We start from the raw sequence: 27,031 nt of genomic DNA on the forward strand, positions 1-27,031 counted from the left end.
CGCGGCGAGTACTGCTGACGGAGCGCTCGGACCATTCCTGCACGGTGACTAACCGCCGTTTCGTGCGGGATCTATATTTATAAAATTAAATAATACACACCTATGGGCGACGCCAGTGATCATTGCGTGCGCCATGAATGCTTCGGGCGAGGGCGGTGCTTTGTGCAGAAGCGAAACAGTGGATTGAATGGTGTTCGAAAATAAACTTAACGCGACACTGTGTGCAAGTATGGATGGCTGAAATTAAAAAAATACCAAAAGCAGCATACATGCGAGTCCTTTAACGTAGCAACCGAGCAAACCCTGCTTCGGACGGCCCATAGGTTCCAACCGAAAGCACTTGGATTTGTGCTTGGCCCCGGCCGAAGGCCAACTGCCAACAACACCGGGCTCGGCTGCACGGCTGCACGGTGCTTTTCCATTCCGTTATGTCTTCAGACGTGCAGCAATGCTACTATAAAATGGCACAGAAATCGTTTCCTCCAGAGAAAATGGAACATTTTGGACATTGCGATCTTAGTTTTTGTTGTTAATCAATGAAAACCTACCTTAAATGTACACTCGTATGTATTAAAATTCCGCATCCTCAATAATTTTTTTCTTCTGAAATTTTAATTTTTTTATTGCTTTATGTGTTTATATGTTTTTATTGTTTGTTTATGAGAAACCCAGTACAAAAAGTATGTGTCTGGCGCATGAATTCGTTGCATCTTTCACCACGCTCACCTTCTTGCTGTCAATCCTGTAACCTAGCAGAAGGATGCACGAAGAATGTTTCTCATAGTAAACAGAGATCACCTTGAGCTTACGAGTCATTGCAAAGATTGGTCACGAGACGATGTATTTGATGAGCTGTCATCCGCACGAATGCGGTTGCCAACCTTTATTGGCTGTGCGCTCATTTTCAAACTCAATAGAATGTGATCAAAGTTTAGGCACTGAAATTGTTCACGCAACGCTAGATGTGAGTTATTTCATATGAGTAGATCTTAATGCAATCTTGTTTTGATTTATTGATAAACGATTTATTTAGAAAAAAGATAATACGGAAAACTGTGTGGATTCCATGTTGAAGATGCCTATGCTAACGGAGCCGCCTGGTACCTCATAATGAAGGATGAAGCCGACCGAAGTCGTGATGTCACAGTTTACGGTTTTTTTTTATGTTTGCACTTCCAAATGCAAAAAACGGCTATAATTTTGGACGTTTTTAAGGTGCGTAAATTTTTTTTTTCAATTTGGTATGCCCTACGGGATCACCATTTGTCGTTATAATCTCATTTTGAGCGGCGAAAAAGAAACTGGACGTGACTAAAGAAAATTACTTTGCTTACTTCGGTAAGTTAACACGATAACCAGCATCACTGGTATCTACCAGTCAGAAACATTTTGAAATATGTCTTTACATCACACACCGGCTATGCCGGTAGAAATATTTGCTGTTTTCGGCTTCGTAAGCCTAGGTTAGTGAGCAAAAACAGAACAGCGAAAATAAAAATTTTAAAATAAGACATCGTGTCAAGAAGAAAAGTAAAAGGAACGAAGATAGAATGAAAACTCGACCTCTACCAAACGAGTAAAGAATGGAAAAAAGGAAAAAGTGAAAACGTTCGTGTTAAATCATATACGTGGGTTGGTGCACGACTCCCTAGACACAAGCAAAACTCATAAATTTTCCACAAACACCAAACCGGCTAGCCAACAGCCATGTTACAAGCACACACTATGGATAGTGAGGATCGCTTTCATTATCGACCAGCGTGTGATATTTTGGACAGAGGCGAAGTATTGGTCTCTGGAAAAGTCTAAGACGTATAATATTCTGTTTTATGGTAATGTTAAAAATTCTTCTACAGAAAACAGTGAGCTAAATCTTGACAATCTCATCACATATACGACCCGCCTAGAAAATTAGCACAACAGCCATCTAACAGCTATTACCTACCGTCTAACTAATACAGGTTACGAGTAGTTTATTAACATACTGTTTTTTCAAAGCTCCATTACGTGGTTCAGTACTTCTGCATAACGGACTGTTTTACCTTTAACACTGATGCATTCTTTAGAAACTTAAGTTTAACATTAACGTCTAGTCTTCTTCTGCGTAAGTAATTTTCGTACAGCTTGACACATTTTGACAAAACATCGTTCATGCCGCTCGGTGTCCATCCTTGCGAAATGTCTTTTTATTTTAAGTAGTAATCTCAGTGACCACATTCATCGCAACGCAGCGTTTCATTCTTGGCCATTCCTCGGTTTTCCGTCGATTGTGCTGGTGTTTTGCCACCACCGAACCTGTTGCTCTCGTCGTCGATTGTGGGCGTATAAAACCACAATTATACAAGTACTAAAAATAGGACGATAGTGACCAGGAGCATGCCCAGACGCTATTGTTATGAGAAAAAAACACATCTAAAGACAAGAACTGAGTACCGACCCAAAAAAAACCCATTTTAATAAAAGTTGATAATCGCATAGAAAAGGATCGGGTTTATTAAAGTATTTAATCGTTTATTAAATGTTTCGTATTGTTCCATTAATTAGTAACTCCGATTAAATCATTCAAAACGTATGCTCGACACAAAAAAAGTCCAACAAATTTCTGCACTGCCAAAATACGCCATGAGATTGACAAACGGTTTCTTATGTCATTTAAATGCTCATCCAGAGCGACCGTGAACCACCTGACGGAGCTGCGATGGCTCATTGAAATAAAAAGTATATCCACCGCCGAGAGGCGAGCTGCTGCTTCACGATTGAGATATTACTGAGAAATGCACAAATATTAAGACAGAATAATGTTTTTCTTTGCTTGTTTTACTTCGTGCACCAAGGCACTTTTCGTCGTTAAAAATAACAGCAGTTGTCCCGCTCCTTAAGCTCTGGTGCGGTGCGGCATGCGCAGGATAAAGACATTAACCAATGGTCTGCCGAATGGTAGATCGACCCACTTCGAACCTTTTTGGCCGGGTCATGAAGAGCATGAATCAGTAACGCAATGGTACAAAACGATATTACTATTATTACTGAGCAGCTTCAGGCAGGTGGCACGAACACAACCTAACGGGAAGGCTGTCTGTCATTAACAAATTATATTTATCTGTCATATGACGTCACTTTAGTGAAGCATGAAATTAATCCTCCTGATCATCGCTATGTAGATCCGCCAGGCGATGGCGGCGTTAATGCGTTACGCTGTATTTGCCTTGCGGCAGATTCAAGAGCTTAGTTTAGCATGACAGAAAATTTGGTTAGAGATCGTTAGCGCTGCCCAGTTGAACTCTGCCAATTGTAAAACTCTCAGTTTTTCATATTTTATTATATTAAATAGTTCCTGGCAGCGGCGAAAAATAGTACATTACGTACATTTCGTTGGGTTTCTATCAAAACCATAGATAAGAGAAAAATTGAATAAAAAAGTACAAAATTTTACCATTACAAAAAGAGAAAGCATAGTTTTCCCCAGTTTCTGTGGCAACCATCAACAACGCCAACATCCGTAAAGTGCGGCACGTGACATGATATTAAAATTCTACCCCCGCCATGTTACAATTGTCCAATGTACAATTTTAAAATCGAACAAGATGACTTTCTTTTGGCAATTTAGACATTAGAGTAGAACCTTGTTTTGCAGACAAATAGAAACACATCCAAAGCGGTTCAATGGTACTAATCGCCAGCAAAACCGACCGACGCGTCGCAACCTTTCGCACCGATGGAGGCGCCTGGTACCTGGTGCAAATTGCTGGTTTTGTAATGCTGCCTTTTGCCAACGCTTGCCAGCGAATGTAATGGTCGGAAACGAACATAAACAAACACCTACCCTGAACCGGAACACTGCCTTATTTCGTCCCCCAAATCCGTAGTATATTTTTAGCCACAGCAATGTTTATGGCAGGTGTCAGATTGCAATGCGCTCGTTCGCAGCATGGCAAGAGCGAAAAGAAGATAAAATACTTGAGGTGACCGAATAGTTTTGACAAATAGCGGTTTGATTTGTATTAGGATGATGATAGAAACGAATGAAAAAGGCCCAGCCGGGCGAAACCCCTTCGCTCGGTCTTATGATTTTGCACTAACGTGTGTTCGAATGTCGTGCCTCAGATTCCTTCGCTAGCTGCACTCGAACTGGTGGCACTCTACTTCGAACGTAGTGCACGTAGCTTTTTTGAACTGATTGAGCAATCTCGTTGCTGCGGGTAGTGACATCCTGCATCTGTTTTCCCATTCCCTCCTTCTGCGTTAGATGCCAAACTGCCGTTGCCAAATTGTTCCCACTAATAGCTTCCTTTGTGCGAGTCAGCGCGTTTTTTTAACGATCCGGCAGGATAATATTTCAACGCACACACAACCATCCATTACGGCCAACAGCGCGCAGCAGTTGGCCACGCACGAAGGTTAATCACATTGCATCTACCCACGTTGCAGGTGCGTCTGTGTTTGCGTTTGGGCGCTGGGCGCTGGGCGCAGGGTAAAATTTCTCACCCGGATCAGTAGAAAAGTAGATCGAAAACTTAGAATCATCGAGCAAACGCGTTAAAATGGAGGTGGAACCGAGGGTACCGAACTATCGGAAAGGACCTGCACAGGTCCGAGATATCGGAAAAGTTGGACAAAGGGTGTGACGTAAAGGAAGCGTGTGGCGCGCGTGCAAGAGAGAAAGAGAAGAACACAAATTTGTGTGAGAAATGATCCCGCTGAACCAGGCGCGCTCGCACCAGACGGTGGACCGCACCGGCCGCAAGGAAATTAGTGACCAGTTTCACTAAATACAAACGAAAATAGAATAAGTGCTCACGATGCGAAAACCCTGGCCCAATGCAACCAATACAGATGCCGGCGGGCACGCACACGCACGCACACCGTGGCCGAGCGGGCGCCGTCGCAACCCGATCGGGCGGTGATGCTTCGGGTTCGGGTCGCGTGAACATTTTTAGTTCGATCCTCCGGTGCAGGGTGCTGCTCGATTCAGTCATCGCTTGCAGCAACACTGAGTTCGACGACGGCCGCCGGATCAGTGCGTACTTTCATTTTCTTGTAGCAGCAGTAAGTGTTGGCCAACATTTTCACCTTCATCATCATCCCCCAAAAAAGTCTGTAGCCCTTCAGGTTCCGGTTAGTTTGCACTCTGCGTCTGCCACATTGTTGAGTCGTTTTTTCGGTTCTATCGGCACCCTGTTTCGATCGAGCCGACCACGGGGCCGATTGTATTTCCATTTGCCCTAAAGTGTGCCGTGACTTGTGTCGTGTGCCGATTTGTGTCTGGGTGATCGGGAGAAGTTGCCATGTTGCAAATGACAGAACAGCCGTGTTATGATGCGTGGTTTGGCAAGTTAAACAACGTTGGTTGGTTTAGTGACAAAGTTATGTAACGTCAAGTTGAGGCAGAGCTTCAGTGATCGGAGATTGGGAGCTAAGGATTACAGAGCACAGAGCACGTTGTGGTGGCTTCACTAGTTCCGATCAAGGATGGCTCCAGCCAGCCACGTGGCAGATCAGCCCGGACTGAAGTTAGTGTGTTGAACGGAGATGATCCGTGCAAAGTGTTAGCGCACGTCACGCCCGCACAGTAGGTCAACCCAGTGCGCGCTCGCAGTGGCCGACGGACAGGACCAACCAGCCCACCGTAAGGCACCACTTTCGGCGATGCTAAGCCGAAAACCGGTCCCCGGCAAAGTTTGAGCTAGATTTGAGCGCTATATTTAAAACCGCCGACTTCCGTTGTGGCTCTGCGCGACGGTCCACCGCAGTCTGTGGGACTGCGCAGCCGTGTCGCTGTGAATGGTCTTGGGTTCCGTGGTGCCAGCAAAATCCCCGTCGCGCCTTTGCAGCCTTTTGAGTAGTAGAACATTGCGCTCGTATCATCAGCTAATAAATGTACCATCTGGCCAAATGCGCTGTGCAATGTACATTTTGGGCCAGTTTGCTGCATCCTTACGGGTTTTACGGGTGGATGGCAACGAAACGCTATGGCGATAAACCGATAGATATGGTTGGGCCGTAACGCCGGTGGCAAAAAACATCGCCACCGCAACATGGCTCTGCCCACGTCGATTGTATTTTCCGTTCCGAAAATAGCTGCGAGTGTTCTTTTTTTCGCATTTCCCATTAGCCGCAGACCGTGCGCACTTGTTGCGCTTGCGCATGCCTGCGTCAGGGAGCGGATGCGCATTCGCACGGACCGCACGGACCGCACGGCTGGCTCGTGCACGGACGGAAACAATGAAGACGAAGCTTGCGGGGTAGCGAAGCCAATGTAGCTCAACGCCCAACGGGTCGGAGAATTTTTCCCCGAAGTGTGGCCGCCACTGGCCGGCCACTAGGCTGCGGGGGAACGGCGTGTGAGGAGACCGTAAAGTTTAAATATAAACCATGCGCCGACGGCCTGTTGCTCGCACCGAGAGAGTGACATTTTTTCCTGAATTTCTTAAAGTAGCAGAGGAAAACACTGCTCAGGCGAAACATTTTCGGGGCCCGGGGGGGGAGCCGCAGGTTTGGTAACAGTTGGCCTTTGCTGCCTGCCCCCCGAACGGAAGGGTTGTGCGGTCGGCGATCGGCGACCGGGGACCCGTTATGTTCGCCACGTCTCGTTGACCCGTTACCGATTCAGTGTAAACATTCACCGTCAACGCATCGCGATTTTGGTGTTAAGCTATTCCCCGAAAACCACCAGCCACCGCTCCGCGCCCTATCTGTGGCCCCATCCCTGGCAAGGCGGGAATATAGTGGCCTATTTTTAGAACTGTGCCAGTTACCTCACGCGCTCATGCAGCGATGTTTGCATAAAGGAGATCCATTCCTGCTCCATTGCCAGATATGAGGCCGTTTCATATTTTTGCGGCACGAAACAGACTTCCAATTATGAATGCTGTCGAAGAATCATTCAAAAACGCGACACAAAAGGCAGACTGCACTTTTTTTGGTTTCTATAATATTATACAATATTACTTTACTGGTAGCAAAAGTCATGACCCAAGTTCGTCCGTCTGCGGGTTTCGAATTCAAATATTCCTTTCATTTCTTCCCATCAGGTCGTAGCGTACCCCTGCCACCATGTCTGACGATGAAGAGTATTCGTGAGTATTACTGTCCAGTCCATTAACGATCGCACCCAACCAAACAAAAACAAAAAAAAAAAGAACCGAAAAGCACCGTACTGCCGTTGCCCGTTCGAAACCACTCGTCCCGAAACCTCCATTTCGTAGTAACTTTGGTTTTTGTGTTTTATGTTGTTTCTTTTGTTCTGTTTCCTGTTCACCCGTTACAGTGCGTAATGTTCCACTTTTGCCACACACTTGTCTATTGTTGCCGTTTTGTTCCCTCTCCCAGTGTAACATCACCGTTTGACAAGTTTTTCAAGTTTTTACCAAGTTACCAATTTTACGTTTATCTTTACTCTGGCTCTTGTTCAGTATTTGTTTTGTCTTTTTGTTTTGTTTCACACTTTATACCGGTTGATCTATTGTTTGTTTTGTATTTTCCTCCGTACACTTGTTTCGTTCGTGCGGACGTGTTTAGCTGTTTCCTAATTTAATCACAGCCTCTTTCACTCAATCAGCTATTTTGCCAACATTCCACTATCGTCAGTTTCGTCCGTATGATTTCATTTTCTTATCCTGAACTGGAGTGACACCATCCCGCACCATTAGCTGCCGTGATCATGCTCGTTTTCCAACGTGTCCCGCCCGCCGCCATGCCGCCGGAGTCCAAAAAGTGATGAACACTTTCAATGCAACGCCTTCAGCACTTTTGTCCTACCTCATTATAAAGCCATTTCTTACATCCGTGTAACTGTTTTATGCATTCCCGTTCAGCTCTTCACTTGCATCGTATTTTTCTCCCAATTTGGTCATTTTTTTGGCCTCGACTGACCTTCAATGATGGTTTTCTTTTGTTTGTTGATTTTTCCGACATACACCCGTGAAACCGCCAGTGAGTTGGATTGATTTGTTTTTCTAGGAACATCACACATTGTGCGCATCGCGTTTTGTCCATCCGGGTCGGGTTTTGTTTACATAAGATATGTTTTGCGTTTTGGCTTGTTTAGCTGCAAAGCCAAGATGGCCAGGTCCACTCGCCAGGTTACGCCACTACGCAGGAGTGCAGGAGTGCTAGTCAGGGCAGGGTTTGCAGTCTTGCAGTCTTGCAGTCTCTACTTTCGGCATACGCGCAGACCAACGGTGCAGGCGATCGTACCGTATCAAAATTTTGCATCTCCACCTTTTTTTTTAATAACATCCATTTCTCAACCACAAACCATTCTCTTTTAGCTCGGAGGAGGAGGTCGTCGAGGAAACCAAAGAAGAACAGTAAGTTCCGATCATGATGGCCGCTAGCGCCTCAACTATCTCAAATTGTCTCTCTCTCTCTTTCTCTTTTACTCTTGGTCCCAGTCGTATCTCTCTTGCTCTCTCTCGCTCTCTGTCTCTTCATAATAATTTGCTCTGTCTCTCTTGCTGCCGTCTCTTTGCTGTCCATTTTCTGCCCGCAGTTTGATGTTAAAAGAAGTTTACAAAAAACATATTACTTTTATAATATTTAGCTACCTTTAGCGCATAACGGACGATTCCATCCATAAGGTGATTCCCCGGTTATTAACCCGTTAGACTGTTAGTTTAGACGCCTTATTGATCAATGTACGCCGATACGATAATGAGCCATTTGAATTTATGGTTGATAGCCGAATGCTTTAACGTCGTAGGTAACTCAATATTTTAGTTTGCTGAAACAACCCGTAGAGTACGCTTTAGTAAACAACTGGCAGAAAACTAACCTCTAGCAGCTGCCTAGCCAAGTCTCGGCGCTAACGTCCTTTCACTACAAAACTCACCTTTCGCAGCCCCGCGACCTGCTTCAGAGGAAACGAATCTAAAACGTTGAACAATAAGCGTGCCTTCAACGCTATTATTTACTCAAATAGTAGTTCGATCGGTCGTACATCGATTGTGAACTACAATTCTTCCGGTGTGCCATGCGGCCAATAGATTGCAACGAAAATCGAATGATCTTTTCTTGGCCTGCATTTTCCACGTTGCGGTTAGCGGTTGAGCAAAATCCGCCTGTCACATGCCAGTACCTTATCAGCTTCCCTCTAGCTCTGTTAACAGAGCCGCACACTCTTGATCTTCCTATCGCCACACCGAGACTACTTCACGAAGCGAATGCTGGTGACGCTCACATTGCAAAACGTCTTTCTAGCGTCGGTGCACCACCTTCTACGCAATTTCTACGCACTTCCGCTATGCACTTTTTTGCAAACCTTACCTAACCACCCACGGCTACGAAGCCGCCAACCACACCACCACTCACTTTACTCCCAAGAGAACAAACCCCCCCCCCCCCCCCCCCCCCCAGAACCCGCCTCTAAACGATATTTGGGTCGAAGAAAAATTCTAAATACAGAATTTTCTTTCTATTTCCAGGAAGTAAGTCCACGACTTTCTAGTTTACCCTGTTCAGAAAGTTCCCCATTGTTGTTGTTATTACCGTTATCCCATCTATTATTACTACTACTACCACTACCATTACCATTGCTACTACTAGTATTAGTACTGTGTTGCTTTCAACAGTAACATTGCCTCTAGCATAGGTGTTTCAGGATAATCTAATGCCAGCAGCCAGGGCGTAGGCAAAAACCCGTACATTAGAACACACTAGACAGGACAGAGTAGTAGTGCTGTGGATGGAGAAGAAACAAGCAAAAAAAAAGAAACGCACCACTGTCAAAGTCGTAAGGCCTGCGATACGGTAACTGGAAACCTGACCGTCGACCGTGGAACTGAATTTTTTGTCGGTAAACATTTTCCAGTTTTTGTTTTTTTTTCGCAACTCACACACATATCAATACTACAATCTTAATATTCACAGCAAGTTTACTTTTTTTGCGTAATTCGTTTAATTTTTCTCAAACTTGAAAAACCGTTTGCCACTAATAAAACAGAACGAAACATTGGATAACACTTAATGCACCGGGAAAAGGGCACCATTTTGGGGATGGATTGTTTCCACAAACTAGTTGTTTTTGTTCTACTGAACTGAACAATAGTCACGATTGTTCAGTATTGTCAATCGCCCGCCCAAGCAAAGCAGTAACAAATATAGTTACCATACTGAGTGTTGTTGATCATCGCGTCATCGGATCACAACTTCCAGCATCCACAGGACAAGGTTACCAGAACATGAGCGCTTCCTGCGGATGCTGGAAATCGAATTTTGGCCCTTACCTTACGTTATCATAAACATTACTGACTTGATTAGCACTGTTTAGAACTGGTTTTACCTTTTTACCAGTTGTTTAAATTCCATCGTAACATTTCATGTATATATTGTCGTTCAACTTACACACCGCATACGGTTTACGTTGCTTTCCTAGATCCGTTTGTAATGTGACTAATGATTGTAGAGTAGGTGGGGCCGAGAATGCACGAAGGATACGTTGGCCACAATAGACAGTGAATGATGACAGCGACACAAACCGGAACCACGCTGGCAATGATGACACAAACCATATCCTTGTCCCTAATTCCTGTGGGCGCCCCGAAGGCCGCTCGATAGGATCATCATAAACTCTGATTGCCTGATGTGCGCGAAAAATTTAATCATCTTGTTCAAAACTTTAGCTTCTTTTGGGTTTTCGGAAAAACAGTTCTGCTGCTCATTACTGGCTAGGTGGCTAATCGTAACCCTCTACGTGACACCATTCGCTCTGCGCTTCCGGTAGCTGTTAAGCCTTGGTTTAAGATATCTTTTAAGTATTTTTTTTTTGGTACAAAAGGAAACACGGTACATCATTTTGATTGTTTTTTTTCCCTCCTTCTCATCCTTTTTTTGTACTGTGTTGTGGCATTTGTCGAAAACCGCTCCCGATACTGGATCGAAACTGTGTTTTGTACGGTTATTTTGCGACAAAACCACACACACACACACCTTCGAACGTCCAAAACCCCGTGCCTGAACCAACCAACCATCACGTTTGCCATCAATGCGCATTTTTGTGTCACCGAAACCACCGACAATCTGCTCGCCAATTGCCCGTCCGTCCGTCCGTCCGTCCGTCCGCACTTTGCCCGCCGGCCATCCGATTATCGCCCGTTTCTACATGTGTGTAAATGTACCATCTGACATCATCTCGCCACCACCACCACTACCACGACCATCACCACCAACCCGACATGAAATCTAACTTTGAAACAAAACCGCAAAATGCAAAAAATGCAAACTGCAAACAAATCCAAACCGACAAAAAAAAACAACATCACATCCTATCATCGAACCTCTCTGCAAACCGATCGACCAAATAAAAAACCAAACAAACTTTAAACATAAAAAAAACCACTAGGCCGGCAGCTAAATCCGAGTAAGTGAAGATCCATTTTCAACCCTTCCATATTGTGTCCTGCCTTCATTAAAACCCGAGCACACAGAAACAATCCAACACCACTCACACGCAGACACACACACACAGCTCACATCCTAGCAGCAGTAGCAGCATTCGTAACTGCGAGGCCGTAACACGTGCATCGCGCATCCGACGATCGTCGGGCGCGATCGCGATAAGAAATGCCACGTGCAAACCCCACCACACATACGCGCGCGCTTGCAAGGCACTAACAATAGTCCAACACTCTCCCTTCGCAACACACACGCACTTCAGCACTCACACACACACACATACACACATGGTTACTCGTGGTTGTTGATTTTCCGTTAATTCATTGTGCTGCAAAGCGTACCGTAACGAGCTAGTACGGTAAACCCGGTAAACCTCTACGGAAAACCGGAAGCGATGCGGTTGCCCGACATCCTGACCGAGTGGGGCTCCCCCCACCGGGGGCAGGATGCCTCGGGGGTGTGCCTTGTCGGTTCGAATCGAATGGTACCTTGCCACGTGGTCACACGAGGCTCAAAATTAGAACGCCCGAACTCGGTGCGCGGGCTTCCGGCTTGGCCGACTGTTTTAAATTCTCACCCTTTCTTTCTCTTTCTCTTGCTGTCTCTCTGTCTTTCTTTCTATCTCTGTCTTTCATTTTCACTCTCTACTGTCTCTCTCTCTTTCTCTCTGTCTCTCTCTATTGCACGTGCCTTCTTATCGAGTGGAATGGAATCGCCAATTCCTGTGCCAAGAAGGGCGCCTTCTTCTCCATCTTGCGCATTTCACGACTTCATTTCCGTTTGATCGTTTCCCTTACCGCTTACCGGCTTACCTACCACGTGACGTCTGTGCCACCTTCTTTCGCCCATTCTTTGACCCCGCCCGACATCCTTTCTGCCGTCAATCTGTCTGTCGCCAGCACTTTGGACGATGTTTTGTGATCCAAGTTCCACGGAACCAATTTGCCAAGAGGGCGATTGTTTTTCCATTTTTTTTTCTGTGTGTTCCTATTTGTTTTGTTTGTTTTTTGTTCTGTTGGTGTCCCCCTGGCCACTGTGCATGGCCAGTGTGCCGGTGCCGTGGTATGTGTGTGTGTGCGTGTGGCTTTCTGTGTTACACCAAATAATGGTTTCGGGCAAACAACATCTACAAAACCCCAATGCCGTGCCATTTTTGACCGCCAACACCGCCGTAGTCTGCCTTGCGATGTACACAGCTAGCTCTTCCACACACTCATACACGTTGATGTGGCTCCCGTGTTACTCTGTGTTACTACTACTACTGCCAGGTGCAGCTTCCATTTCTTGTTGTGGTGTTCCAACACCCAACAATGAAAAACGAAAACAAAAAGATAAAAAAAACACGAACAAACCACTACGTGTTTGGCGCCCGGGTACACGCCCCCCATCCAGGACACGGTACACGGGGCGAGCAGCATAGATCGGGCGACGATTGTTAATCCGGAACGTGTTTTGCTCCTATCTTTCCTATGTCTCTCTCTCTCGCACCCACACACACGCACAGGGGAGACGATCCCGAGTTCATCAAGCGCCAGGACCAGAAGCGCTCAGACTTGGACGAACAGCTGAAGGAGTACATTAACGAGTGGCGCAAACAGCGAGCCAAGGAAGAGGATGAACTCAAGAAGCTCAAGGACAAACAGGCCAAGCGCAAGGTCTCGCGAGCGGAAGAGGAGCAGCGCATGGCTCAGCGCAAGAAGGAAGAAGAGGAGCGCCGCGTCCGGGAGGTCGAGGAGAAGAAGCAGCGCGAAATCGACGAGAAGAGGAAGCGTCTGGAAGAGGCCGAGAAGAAGCGTCAAGCTATGCTGCAGGCCATGAAAGACAAAGATAAGAAGGGACCGAACTTTACCATTACCAAGAAGGATAGCAACGTAAGTACTGTTGGCCCCCCCGGGGGGTGATGGCGGCCAGCGGTTGGCGCCGCTCCCAGAGCAACGGGAAGCTAATTCGTTCGTACACCCCGTTCGTTTCCAACCGTGCAGTTCGGCATGTCCAACGCCCAGATGGAACGCAACAAGACTAAGGAACAGCTGGAGGAGGAAAAGAAAATCTCGCTCTCCTTCCGCATCAAGCCCCTGGAAGTCGACGGTCTGAGCGCCGATACGCTGCGCGCCCGTGCCACCGAGCTGTGGGAGACCATCGTCAAGCTGGAAACAGAAAAGTACGATCTGGAGGAAAGGCAAAAGCGTCAGGACTACGACGTGAGTGCAGAAGGGCAGCTCCACCGCTTTGTGTCCAACCTTAAGCCAACGGCCTGTCACTTTTATTCATTTCCGGTTCCTTAACACGCTGACGTGCGCCCGTCCATCATCTGCCGCCGCAGTTGAAAGAGTTGAAAGAAAGACAGAAGCAGCAGCTGAGACACAAGGCCTTGAAAAAGGGTCTAGATCCGGAAGCCCTCACCGGAAAGTACCCGGTAGGTACAGGACTCCGCCAAGTGGGTCGTGGGTTTCATCACCCTGGACGAGCGGATACTAATACTCTCAACTACTTTGCTTTCCGCCCCGAACACCCGACCGTCACTCGTGCAGCCCAAGATCCAGGTCGCCTCCAAATACGAACGTCGCGTCGATACCCGCTCCTACGACGACAAGAAGAAGCTGTTCGAGGGTGTAAGTATCCACAGTTGACACAATCCCTGGCAGACATCCACCACAGAATGGAGTTGTGGGGTCGTTTGTGTTTTTTTTATAAATCAAATCTCCCATTGCCTATTTTCCTTTCGAAACAAAAACAACAAATCTCCAACACAGGGCTACAGCGCGTATTATCAGGAGAAGATTAACAAAAAGTGGTCACAACGCCAGGAACTGTTTATGGCACGCACGAAGAGTAAGCTAGTGGGGTTCGATTAGCGTTGTACCTTTTAACTACCAAGCCGTTTCCGAGCGAACTCTGTGCTAATCGACGTGTCGCGTTGTCGCGTAATTTACAGTATCTCTACTCTTCTCCACGTTCCAAGAGCCGTCCATTCGTCGTCAGTCTCGTAATAGTGTCTTTCTGTTTAGAACTAGCACCTATGTGGTAGAGACTGCAACCCAAGTTTCATTAACTCCGCGTTGATCGCACCAAACGGATCTAGTCTAGATGTCGCTAACCAATGTCTATGTGTTTCACTCTACGTCTTCTTTACATGTATGTTGTACCCTTGGTTAACCATTCCCGTATGTGGCCAATTCATGTGTCCTGCACGGTTCATCGCACCGCAACAGGGCTTTGACACCCTGAACAAAGAGGTCCTCGAGAAGAACTGGGCCGAAAGGAAGGAGCAGTTCGGAGGCCGTCAGAAATGTAAGTTTCCGTCCCGAACGGGACAGGTTCCATGTGGGCGTCCCGTGCCAAAACCCATTCAATGTGCCCCATTTGTCGATTGTTGTCCGTGTACGGGGGGAGTGGGGAAGATTAACCAGTTAACGGTGGCACGAAAAAGTGAATCTTTCGGTTTGCATCTCCGTTCTGTCCATCTTACCCTGTACCTTTCACCTTCCGCAGCCAAACTTCCGAAGTGGTTCGGTGAGCGACCGGGCAAGAAGTCTGGCGAACCAGAAACCCCAGAAGGCGAGGACGAAGTCAAGCCTGACGATGAGGAAGTCGAGGAAGTGGAAGAGGAAGTCGTTGAGGAGGTGGTAAGTAGCGTTTCAGCGACCGTGGCAGCACGATCGAGCCTCTGGCTGACTACTAACGGCACCCACCCACGCACAACTTTTTGAATTTGATCGAATTTGATTTTTCAGGTCGAAGAAGAAGAAGAAGAAGAAGAAGAAGAGGAAGAAGAGGAAGAAGAAGAAGAAGAAGAAGAAGAAGAATAAAAATGCACGCGATCGCCAGGTGGGCTATCGGGCGCGGACCCGGAAGAAGTACACCCCGGTTGCTGGCCGAAAGCCGCTGGTTGCTGGCCCGCTGGTGCTTGCCGTCACAGCCGAAGCTTACGTTTCCCTACGGTGCTACGGCATCCACCGATCCGCCGGCTCCGCCACGGCCAATCGGGCACCGGTACCGCCAGGGTGTTCCGCAACGGGTCTGCATCTCGGAAGCCTCGTTCATCCGGAAGCATTCATATCTATCCTTCTCTTTTTTGTAATAAACTACTTTCTACTACCATTTCCACAAAAAAACAACAACAACCAAAGAAAAATGAAAAACTTACTTTTCTCCAATCGAGCAACGAAGATCAAATACACGCTAGAATGGCACTAGTGGGCCGTGGCAGGTTTGCAATCACACGGCGGGTCCGGTTTGCGCGACCGACGCCGACCGACCACCGGTGGCACTAGTGCAGAAGAACACAAAGAAAAAAAAAACAGCGGTTTTACTAGGCAGCATCGCCGTAGGAACGGAAAGAAATGGCAACGCCAAGTTGGACACATCGGTGGACGCGAAGAACACCATCGCCATCTGCTTTTGCTATTCGTGAAGAACAGCAAGTACATTTTTGTGGGATGTAAGAAAGGACCGAACAACGAAGCCGGAAGAGAAAGAACATACAAAAGAAATATACAAACATCAAACAAACAACAACAAACCAACAAGCACGAGAAGTACTCAAATGTTAAAGCAGAAAAATCGAAGCAAATAAGAGATACTAAGCGGAGCAACCATCAGCAACAACGAGATTGAACACACGTCTCAGCATAACATCAGTCACGAAACTCTACTATTTTAATTGATTATTTAATTATTTAAAACAAGAACGCTCTTTATAAAAAATAAATTATTTATTACAAACAACACAAAACGGAACAATCAGAGATGTAAAAACTTCTATCCCGCCTCAGCAGTCAATATCACTTTGTCTGCATCTTATTCAACCGTCGATTCAACATAAATATTACCAAACGGGTTTGACGCGGCATGGGCCAGTAGAAGCATCTGGACAGCTCTTATCGGTAGAGGTGCCTGAGTAACCCAAGAACGCCAAAACTTCGCCGTAGACACATAAGCAAACACACACACCAGGCATTGTACGTTATTGGCTAGACAAAAATAAGCCATATTCCTTTATTTACTTTTATAATTTTAAGTGTAGGTTTACAACGATATCCGTAGGGTAGTGTAATTTTATAACAATTTTTACGCATCTATAATATGTCACACAACATCCGGCTCGGAAGTGATTGAAATGTTGTGGCCTTTGCCAGAAGCGCTACTAGGCCATTATAATAGTTTACGATGCCAAACAACCACCACAGGAACATTGAACAAGCCGATAGGATATGCGCCGGATCCACCAGAAAAGCGGGTGTCGTGTTGTTCTGGTGACCCTTTCGTGGTGTCTGCTGCTCGTGCTGTAATGAATCGTATCGAAGGCGCTGCAGCATTTACCTTCCGGCTGGTCAATTGTGTAGTTCCTCGGCCAAGAACGCCCGCAGCATATGATCCAGCTCCCCCATCACGTACTCCTCTGGCAGAGGCAACCGTTCGAGGGCTCCGCGCATCAACGCACTGCCGCTGATCTGAGGATCGTCCATGAAGAACGTCCGTACGAAGTAGGCCAGTCGGTGCGAAATTTCACTCTGCAGCAGCACGTGCTTCGGGGTCGGACAGGGGAACATTTTGATGACCGAACAAAGATCGGACAGCTTCGGTTTGAGCTCCTCCAATCGCTGCTCAACCGTTGCATCGTCGATTGTTTCCTTTATCAACTCGAACTGTACGATGAAAAGATGACAAAAAATCCATTAGCTGTCCGTTCGAAGACGTATTCTATCTGGGGAGATTTACCTTTTCGTTTAGTTCGATGAAATCCGACAGAATCTGGCCCTTGGTGGCCCAGCTTGATATCTGTTTCGGGTTCTCAATGGCATCCAGCATTCCCTTTAGGTGTACAATTTTATCTGCACGAAAAGGGGAAAGAAAATATATTAGGTTGCATCACTGGAGCGTCCCCCAGATGACCACTCTCGTCACTCCACTTACCGTTCATCACAAACTCCGGTGCAAGATGCAGCAAGATGACCTCGTGCGCCAGAGACCACTGTTTCGCTTGCAGGAGATAGTGTGCCTGTTGTCTGTGATCGAACATTGAGCCTGCCTTCACGGCCTTTGCCCAGTGGATCCACTTCTCCGGTATTCCCAGCTCCTTGATGATAAAGCGCTCTTGGGTCAGATAGTTCTCGTCGTCATCGAGCTGAACGTGACGGTACAGGAGCTGTTGCACCGTTAGCTCTCGGCGTGCCTGATCCTGCAGATGCAGCAACACGAACACGGACCATTGCCAAAGACCGTAGCTTTCGAGCTGGTTGGCGAACGCAACGTGCAGCTGGCTGCGCGAAAACTCCGAACAGTGCCGATAACCGAGCGTTTCGAGTGCCTGCAGCAGCAACCAGCTAAGCCGATAGTCCGTCGGATCGGCCGTGTGTGAGGCCGGATTGAGCAGCGGTTCCAGCGGATGGCTGCGGCGCGAGTACAGTTTTAGCAAGTGGAACCGCACGTCACGTACGGCCCGATCACCGCTTCCCGCGTTGGGCTGAAAACGTCTCGTGTACGGTGGCACCGGCGGAAGGGTGTAGTAATCGGTGGACTCAAACGAATGCTCGTACCCGATCAGAGCATCGGTAATGGAGGCGGTCGGGGTGGAAAGATACCACAGGTGCATGGCGAGTGACTTCATCCAGTCGACACTTTCGAACAGATTGATGGCTCCGTGCGACGATGACATCACCGGCACGCCGGCGATCGCCATAAACACCTGCAACCGGCGTGGATCGATGAATCGGTCGGCCTCTGAGTCTTGCCAGGCACACAGCTGACGCTGCAGCAACTGCCGTACGGCCGGACCGCCCGAAATCTGAGCTATCAGCAGCGCCAGCTGCAGATCGTTGCTCTCGAAGGCCAAATCGCACGCTTCCAGCACCTTATGGGTGCGAATCAGTTCGAGCAACTGATCGAGATAGTCCCGCTTCTCCGCCTGCTTGCGTTCTTTCTGTGACCGATCGGTGACGACGCGTTCGATCCACTCGGAGAACAGATCCCGCCGGAACATGGTGCTAAGATGGGCCCCATCTTCCACACCCTCCAGCTCCTCGCGGGCTCCCCACAGGGCCACCAAAAGCGACCAAACGTCGGCGCACAGCTCATCATAATCGGTGCCGGTCGATTCGTGCAGCGCTCGTGCCTGTTCGCAATGATCCTCCAGATTGCTGTACTTGCCACCTGCCACCAGCATCGGACAATCCGTGTTGCCATCCGCCACCGAACGGTGCTCCACGTGGCGCAACTGCACGCGCAAGTGACACTCAATCGACAGGTGAAAATCGAGTGCATCGAGCGTGACGGATGAGGCGGCCGTCGAGTGCAAGCGAAGCACCTGGAGTGCGGCTGGTGAGTAATCCTCATTGCCACGGCCACGGAAGAACTTCATCGCCGAATCGATACTGATGACGGACGATTCAGCGGACGACTGGCCACCGGTGCCTGTGGTGCCACTGGCCAGGCAACGGCTCAGCTCGGAGCAATTGTTGCGCGTATTGAGCAGCACCAAAGCCGAACCGTTTGCCCAGCCGACCTTAAACTTACGCCCGTGGAAGAACGCCAGATTGGACTTGTTGGCCAAAAATCGTCGGAGAATCGATTTCGAAAGCGGTATCACGACGTTCATCGGTTGCAGCGTTTCGATGCGCGGTTCAATCACCAACGGCAACGATTGAGGTCCAACGGGTCGCGGTATCGGCGGAAGGGCTACCACCTTCGTTCCGCCAACTGCCCGCTGTGACAGCTTATGTGCCGTCTGCAGAGAGCTTTCCAAGCTTCCGGTGGTGGACTCGCCATCCACCTGGATCGTTTTCGCTGTCGATGTTTTTAACAAGCTCCCGGGCGTAAAGCCGATCGTCGACAATCCTTCGGCGTGAAGCAACGTGTGTTTGTTGTGGAGCGAAATGGAGTCCTGGGGAGTCGGTTTGCTGATCGCACCATAGAGGCTTTGCAACAACAGTCCACCGGATGCCCTCGCGGAGCGACTTCCACCGCCACCACCAGGAACAATCTGGTCCGGGCTGTCGCGGCCCTCGTCGAACTCATCGTCGCCAAAGAACGATGCCTTCATCAGCTGTATCTTGTGCGGATCGGTGCCCATCTCTAGTGCAATAGCGGCCGTCGGGCTAGTGGCGGTGTCGTTGTGAGCGGTAAAGTTTCCATTCTCATCATCCCCCAGCGTTGTGTACCGTGACGGACTGAGATCGTCCTCGAACGCTTCATGGCGCCGAGCTCCGTCATCATCATCCGTTACATTCCGACGACGATCACTCAATGCGTTACTGTTTTGCTCAGTTGTTGATTGAGACGTCGGCGAACTTCCCGGTGTTTGTTGAGTTTTGCTACGCTGCTGTGGCTGCTGCCATTGCTGCTTCGGTGTCGTTTTCCCCTTCTTCATCGTGGTCATCATTTTTAACTTCTTCGGATCAACCTGCCCGGCATCTTCGTCGTCACTGTCGCTCAGACCGTACTTTGAGAAATGCTCCACCTTGAACACCCAGCTGCCAGTGTCGGGGCGGTACTCGAGGAAGCGTGTATCGTGCTTATCGCAAACGCGCCGCAGTTTGGACTCGTAGTCCATGAGCGCCAATCGCTGCGGATCCTTGATCGGTTCGTGCAGCGTCTTGTCGTGCGGCCACACCTGATCCAGCGTAATCTGAGCCTTCCGATTTAACCCACTGCCCACCGGCGGTTTGTTCTCGTCGTCCGGGTAGATGATAACTTCTTTGTGGCGAAAGTGCACAATCTCATCCAGATTGAGGCCGGCCACATCGATCGGCTCGTTGAAGTACACATTTCCGTAGCCCTTGCGACCGATGGTAAAATTCGCCACCATGCATCGTCCTTCGTCGTCCATCAGTTGGGCGATTTCATCCAACGACGGAATCGTGTAGTACCTGTGTTCGGATCAGTGTAAGTTTGCAAATATTACGGACAATTATAAAGATTCACGTAATCTGAATGATAAACGTGATAACTGAGCTTATCACAACTCGCTTACCCTGTGCGACGAAGCACGATTCCTGTCGGGTGTGGTTCCGCATCCTCTACGAGTGCTGGCACCGACGTGGACAAATCCGTGCCTATCCCTCCTCCGAGGCTCGTCTCGTTCAAGAACGAACGGTTTGATATGAAACTTTCATTCGCCGTTTGATTGGTTCCCGTCGCTGCTGATGTTGGCGATGTGCCAGATAGCCCTCCGCGGGAACCCCCTTTTGCGCCGGCGTCGGTTTCTCCGATTAAAATTGATTCTAAAAAAAACCAAACGTATCAGTTTGCCGCTTCCATGAACAACGTTTAATCCGCGGTTACCTTCTCGAATAGGGCCCGGTGACGATGAGGCCGGTTTCTCGTTACGATTGTTCGACACCGATGCAAACTCTTTGATCGTGTTGTCCAGCACCGATTCCGAGAGGCGCGGATTACTGCTTTGCTGTTGACGCACCTTATCCAGCACGTTCGATTGGAGCCACGAAACGCGCCGATTGCCATCGTTCTGCTGCTTGGCGCTTTCTGCCGGATTGATCGGAATCTGATTGCGGAATGACTCTTCCGCCACGCGCTGGGACGAGCTAGATCGACCGTAGATCGTGGTCGGAGAGTTGGCCGCATCCGTGACGGACGAACCATCAACGGTTTCACTCTCCGGAATGACTATCGTGGGCTTTACCGATCGCGGCTTGATGATCAATCGCTTCGCGTTCGGTTTGAGCGTGAAACTGTCCTCGAGTGTGCTATCGTACTCTTCCAGGCCGTCGAAGATGGACTTTTTCAGCTGCGCCGCGCCTAGCGGTTTCACCTTCACGCGATCGGCCGACCCGGAACGGGAGCTTACTTTGAAGTGATAGTTCGACCCTTCGAGGATCGCTTTCTGGGCCGACGGGTTGGTCGGCTTGAGCGAGTCCTCCGTCGGGCCGGCCAGTGGTTTGATACCCTTGAAAATGGGATTATCACCGTACGGGGAGGTTGCCATTGCCAGGATTTGTTGATGAATTGGCACTGTTTGCTGCCCGCTGGGTGAGGTTGTCATTCCAATACCTCCGATGCCCGCCGTACCACCGATTCCGCCGGTTCCAAATGACGAACCCATGCCCAAGGATCCGAACGCACCGCCTGTCGTACCGAGTGTTGACGTGTTGCCAAACAGCGAAGTGCCGGTGCCGAGACCGCCCGGTTTGTTGGCTGTGTTTCCGAAGAGCGAAGTTGTCCCGGTGCCGAACGTAAGTCCTCCGCCTGCCCCCAGCCCACCGGCGGGTGCCGTAGATCCTAAGCCAAACGCTGGTGCTGCCGGTTTGTTGAACGAGCTACCGAAAAATGAGCCTCCTGTTCCGGCCGCATTGGTGTTTGTTCCAAACCCGAACGACGGTGCACTGGAAGTAACATTCTGCCCGAACGTGGTGCCGCCCAGGGTGCCGAATGTATTGGCCGGTTTGGCCCCAAACAGTGTCGAACCCGCTGGCTGATTTGTTTGCGTGTTGCTTCCAAAGCTGAAACTGGTGCCCGTGGACGGTGCAAGTGTACCGAATGCACCCGCAGCGGGAGCGGCACCAGCTGTACCGGCCCCGGAAAACAGCCCTCCCGGTTGGGTGGCCGCAGTTTGCGTACCGAATCCACCGAAGGCCGAAGTTTGACCGAAAGTATTGGTCGCTGGTGTAGCCGTTTGTCCGAACAGCCCGGTGCCCGGTGCACCGAAAGCCGGTTTGTTCGCTCCGAGGCCACCGAGTGTCGAGGTGGTCGATTGAGCGAACCCAAAACCGGGGGCCGAAGTGGCCGGTGCGTTTCCGAACGGTTTGCCGAAGGTGCTGCCTGCTGTCGTCCCGAAGGGTGGGGTCGTCGTCGCACCGAACGTGTTCGTCGACGTACCGAAGAGACCTCCGGTTGCCGGGGCAGCCGCATTTTGTCCGAACAGTCCGCTCGTCTGTTGCGTCGTCGTACCAAACAGTCCGGTAGTCTGGGCAGCACCACCGAACAGCCCACCGCCCGGTGCACCCGCCTGCGGTCCCTTCCGATTAGCGACGTAATCTTCGAAGCGGAGTTCCTCGACCGATTTGTTTTCATAGTCTTTCATGAACGTGATGCAGTGTTGCTTCGTGTTGATGGTGGTCGTGGTGCCGTTCTTGACCAGCGTGTCCGTACCGTGCGTTTGCTGATACTTTGCCACCGCCGTTCCATTGCCACCGGCAACAGCGGTGGCCGCACCGAATGCAGGTTTGGCGGCACCGAACAAACCCCCGCTCTGGGTGTTTTGGCCAAAGAAACCGGAAGTGGTCGTTTGGCTAGTGCTGGCCTGTCCAAACAAAGACGATTGCGTGCTCGTTTGGCCAAACCCAAAGCCCGCCGGTTTAGCCGCACCAAACGAAGCGTTGTTGTTGTTGCCAAACAGTGATGTGTTGGCGGCGGTGTTGTTCTGAGTGCCGAACAGTGACGTTGTTTGTGGTTGTTGTTGACCAAAAGCTACAAGAGCCGGGAAAAAAATGGAATTGAATGAGCGACGAAAACCTATTTTTAAACTTCCACAAATCGAAAAAAGCGAAAAAACCATTATTTCGCAATAAACAGGCGCGTGACATCACGGATGCATCTATGACGTCACGCGCCTTCATTTATTACGACGCAATTTCATTGTTCATGCTGAGCCCGCCTTCCACTCCTCGCCTACTTACCACTAAACCCCGGTTGAGCGGCTGTTGGACCACCGAAGGTGGGTGCGTTGCTGGTACTAGCACCAAACAGACCCCCCGCTTGTTGGGTTGGGCCAAACAGTGATGTCGTTGGTTGCTGGCCAAACGTCGGGGTCGCTCCGAATGCACCCGCGGTCACTGGTTTGCTGAAAGCGGTCGTTTGCCCGAACGGGCTGGTGGCGGCGGGGTTATTGCCAAACGTTCCAAATCCAGTATTGGCATTGGGTTGCCCAAACCCGCCCGTCTTAGCGCCGAACATGGTGCAGGTATAATATCACGAACGAAATCAACAGAGAATTGAACGGTCCGCTACGGCGGCGAATGTTGCACTTCTAGCACTTGCTCTTTGACCGCAAAATACAACGCGCCAACATAACCTCACTGGACAGCAGCAGAACAAACGCTCAATTTTTCGTTGTGTCTCGAAACCGAACTGTCGTGTTGCACTGTTTCAGGAACACAATATACCTCGCAAAATAGGAAGGGCTTCAATCGATCGCTTCGGGTACGTATTTTAACAACAGTATTTTACAATAATTTTGCACAGCATTTCAGACGTCGTTTCTTCGCAGTGTGTGAACAAGCGAAAGTTTTCATTGCTTTAGCGCCCTTCGACGAAGCTGTCAAACGCTTTCGAGCAGAACTATTCGAGCAGTGACCCTGCGCTGGTCGGTCGAAGAGTATCGTTTCTAGCAATCGTTTCAACGGTCATTTGTAAATTGGAAAAAAGCCCGAGAACGTTGGTTGTACAACTTTTTATTGATTAGATCGTGCCATTTAGATAAGTTCAGGTAAAAGATACCTTTTCGTATTCTAAATCTAGAAAGTATTGCATTTGTTCGGTTTCCGTTCAATATGAATTATTAATAACCGCACCTGACTCTATCGTTCGTCCTTCAAGTACACACGATTATTTAGCTGAAGCTTATCCCTAGGCCCATATTAAACACAAGTGCTGCTTGTTCGAGGCACATTCTTGGCTTAACCCCATCCGCCACGCTTATCACTTCACTTTGTCAGCTTCGACAATCCGCTCGATAACTTCGTCATACACCAATTTGCGAACATCGTTTGCCATAAGAAAGTCCAAATGGTTGAACAGCTTGTGGTTTACCTGGACATTTTGCCGTAAATTAGGCAACCGTGCGGCAAGTGTGTGGACGTCCTTCGGAGCCGCCAGATAATCGTTCAACCCATAGTACAACACAACGGGCACGGTAACTCTCGTCAGGTTGTAGTCCGGCGGCGATAGTTTGCCGTAGGTGAGGTAATTTTTTACTTTTCCAAAATCATACATCCGGAAGCGCTTCGAGCGAACCTCTTGGGCGTAGTGAACCAACTGCATCGTAGCTGCACCAGCTGGCGTGTGACCGAGCAGAATCGGAACCATAGCCGGATCAAGCTGCGTAGGATCGCAGCCGCTAAGTAGGAAGAGCAGATTAATGCACAGGTTGTTTGGCGATGCAGAGGTTGGGCAGGTGCGTTTGGCAATCTCGTGCAGGATCGGAGTGTTGGGCAGAAACTCGCCGATTCCAAAAAGATTCCTCAGGATATCCAGAGTACTGAGAAACTTGGTCATCAGCAGTAGCAACGGACTGTTCATGTGCTCCATGAAGGCGACCGGCGCCATCGCCTGTATCTGTATCACTTTTTCGTTATACTCCGGTCTGCTGGACGCCATCACGAAGAACGCTGTCGTTCCCTGAGAGTGGCCAACGTAGTGTAATCGGGGTTGCTGTGTTTGTTCGAGAATGTAATCGATCATGGCCGGAAGGTCATGGTATCCGATCTCGTGCCACGAAAAATCCCAAAATGTTGGTAACACCGGAGTGAGACTGTCGTGATTACGTGAGTAGCGGTTACCGCGAGCGTTTCCCATCCAAACATCGTATCCGCGATCCGCCAGAAGGTATCCAAGCGCATTTCCCGGACCGATCATTAGCCAGTCCGCAGAGCTGCACAGCAGACCATGCATCAGCAGAACGACGGTGGCATTCGGACGATCACTTTTTATGCGGTGCAGCATCAGTCGGTATCCATCCTCGGTTTTGACTGGATGCTCTTCGACTGCGTACCCGTATTTGTTTATCAACTCGGGAACGGTTAGCCGACCATCTTCACTGTCCACTTGAAATCTAATCTTATCCGATGGCATAGCGTTCGCGTGCAGCAGCGACACCAATAGGACGATGCACGCTAAATTGTGTTTGCGGTATGACCGACTAAGCGACTCCATAACTGGATGGTTGCTGAACCCACACTGTACCTTTGGTCGCTCATACCGCGATCCTTTAAAATACACTCGGTACCGTGGGATCGCGCGAAAGGTAAATTAATAGATTAAAGGTTAGTTAATAGATTAGTGAACACCAGAAAAGTGCAATCACATCTAAGTGGCATTATATTGCGGTTCAGTCCACTGATCAGGCACTTCATATCGTAACTAAGCTTCGCCAGAGGGAAAAGATGGTCTAAAGATAGTCGAACAAAATTGCGAAAAATCCACTTGTTCTGGTACGCTCATTAAAACCATAAATAACGGAAGCCACGGCACGCGCCTCAATCTTAAGATAAAATCGGAGGATCGCCACATTCCTGAACACGTGTGCTCACATTACACATTAATAATTAAGCATAGACTGAAATTGAAAATTCAGCAATGTTCGGCGGGGTTGCATACTTTTAGGAGATTACTCAGCATTAAGTTTATTATTTTTGAAGGCCAATCTTGAATCTAAAATAAAAAACGATTCTAAATTTCATGGTTTTCGTGTTTTTTTTTCTTATTATATTTCAGTACGTTATTCATTGTAGTACTTAAGTTCAAGTGAAAAATGCTTTAGCTTAGAGCTTCGTATTCTTAATGTATAATGTGTGTAAATATAAATGTGTCTTAATGTAGCTTATTGTTAACGTATTTCGCGCGATTTTTACTGTAAACATTCGACCATTTCGACCGATTTTTCATTTTCCATAATCCTCTGTTCCAGGGTTACAACTTAAACCTTATTCAAAGAATCCGAAATTATCGAAACATATCGATTATCCATACATTGGAGAACTATAGTGAATGTAATATTTAATTGCTCCCTTATTCAATCATAAACGGCTGAATGTACTAATAGGTGCACAGAGTTTTCTTGCATAAATGCGTTCCTATTGTATAAATCTTATATTCGATATTAATGCAAATTTTTCCATTTTGATCCTGGGAAGCCCCTTAATGGACCAAACCATTATAATTCAAAGTTGTAGTTCAAATTGTAGTTCGATAGTTCAAATTATTTTGTTTTTAAATATAACCATAAAAGTAGAACAAATGTGACCGAACTCGCGATAGTATTTCCAGGCCAAGCTTTTCCAGGTTACGGTTGGTGTGAGCCGGGACCCGCCAGGCCATGGTACCGATCGAGTCAGTCAGCTTCATGAGGATGATGATTCAGATTTTTTCTGATTCATTTCTAGCCGTTCTGGAAAAAGGATGAAGATTTGAAATTAATAATAGTAGCTTTCCATTTCACCCACCGCCTGCGTGCGTTTGCTCTAATAGTGAAATGGGAATGCGCAGCACGAAGAAGAAATGGAGAAGAGATCTGATGATGCCATGCCAGAATCGGTTCAAACATTCGTTACTTGATGACAAAAAAATTTCGACCCTAAATAGTACAAACACAATTTAAGCTAGATGTACAATAATTGAATGCTGTGTTCATGAACAAGTGCAATCATTCGTTTAACGTTTTGAAGTTTATATTCTATTTGAATATAAAACTGAAAAAACGGGTTGAAATTCGTCAATTTTTCATGGGTGTGTGTTGCATGCGACCCACTTTTGTTTCTTGACCCATTTGTTTTCCACCTCGACTGCAAATTGTTTATGATCCGTATATGATTTAAAATGGGATGGTATAAGATGAAAAAAAAATCCTTTCTTTAAAACCATTTCTACAAAAAATGTATTGGTTGATTTTAGTAAAAAATATATTGCA

The 27,031-nt window shown here is 48.1% G+C and overlaps 3 protein-coding genes across 11 annotated transcripts; 1 reads left to right on the forward strand and 2 right to left on the reverse strand.

Annotated features, from left to right (window-relative positions):
* Positions 1 to 4,940: 4,940 nt before the first annotated feature.
* Positions 4,941 to 15,777, forward strand: LOC128273532 (troponin T, skeletal muscle). Of its 9 annotated transcripts, none has more exons than XM_053011521.1 (10): positions 4,998 to 5,017; positions 7,032 to 7,076; positions 8,271 to 8,309; positions 12,896 to 13,262; positions 13,374 to 13,592; positions 13,715 to 13,807; positions 13,923 to 14,003; positions 14,145 to 14,223; positions 14,884 to 15,017; positions 15,126 to 15,777. In XM_053011521.1, the coding sequence occupies exons 2-10, from the start codon at positions 7,054 to 7,056 to the stop codon at positions 15,198 to 15,200; spliced, it is 1,110 nt and encodes a 369-aa protein (XP_052867481.1). In that variant the 5' UTR covers positions 4,998 to 5,017; positions 7,032 to 7,053; the 3' UTR covers positions 15,201 to 15,777. The 9 variants fall into 9 exon arrangements, with proteins under 9 accessions (XP_052867482.1, XP_052867483.1, XP_052867481.1 ...); XM_053011519.1 differs by having other exon boundaries at positions 5,005 to 5,046; XM_053011518.1 differs by lacking the exons at positions 4,998 to 5,017; positions 14,145 to 14,223 and adding exons at positions 11,339 to 11,356; positions 14,604 to 14,682 and having other exon boundaries at positions 14,884 to 15,026.
* Positions 15,778 to 16,362: 585 nt separating this feature from the next.
* On the reverse strand, positions 16,363 to 23,400 carry LOC128274682 (nuclear pore complex protein Nup98-Nup96). Its single transcript, XM_053012952.1, has 6 exons — positions 23,025 to 23,400; positions 20,674 to 22,815; positions 20,363 to 20,612; positions 17,308 to 20,258; positions 17,113 to 17,225; positions 16,363 to 17,039 (listed from the first exon to the last, which is right to left on the reverse strand). Exons 1-6 carry the CDS (start codon positions 23,299 to 23,301, stop codon positions 16,725 to 16,727), a joined length of 6,048 nt encoding a protein of 2,015 aa, XP_052868912.1. The 5' UTR covers positions 23,302 to 23,400; the 3' UTR covers positions 16,363 to 16,724.
* A 645-nt stretch (positions 23,401 to 24,045) lies between these two features.
* LOC128270253 (lipase 1-like) lies at positions 24,046 to 25,278 on the reverse strand. The gene has a single exon (XM_053007654.1). The coding sequence runs from the start codon at positions 25,276 to 25,278 to the stop codon at positions 24,046 to 24,048; it is 1,233 nt and encodes a 410-aa protein (XP_052863614.1).
* Between the last annotated feature and the right edge of the window lie 1,753 nt (positions 25,279 to 27,031).

Source organism: Anopheles cruzii, chromosome 3 (genome assembly GCF_943734635.1).
Source record: "Anopheles cruzii chromosome 3, idAnoCruzAS_RS32_06, whole genome shotgun sequence".
NCBI classification, from domain to species: domain Eukaryota; kingdom Metazoa; phylum Arthropoda; class Insecta; order Diptera; family Culicidae; genus Anopheles; species Anopheles cruzii.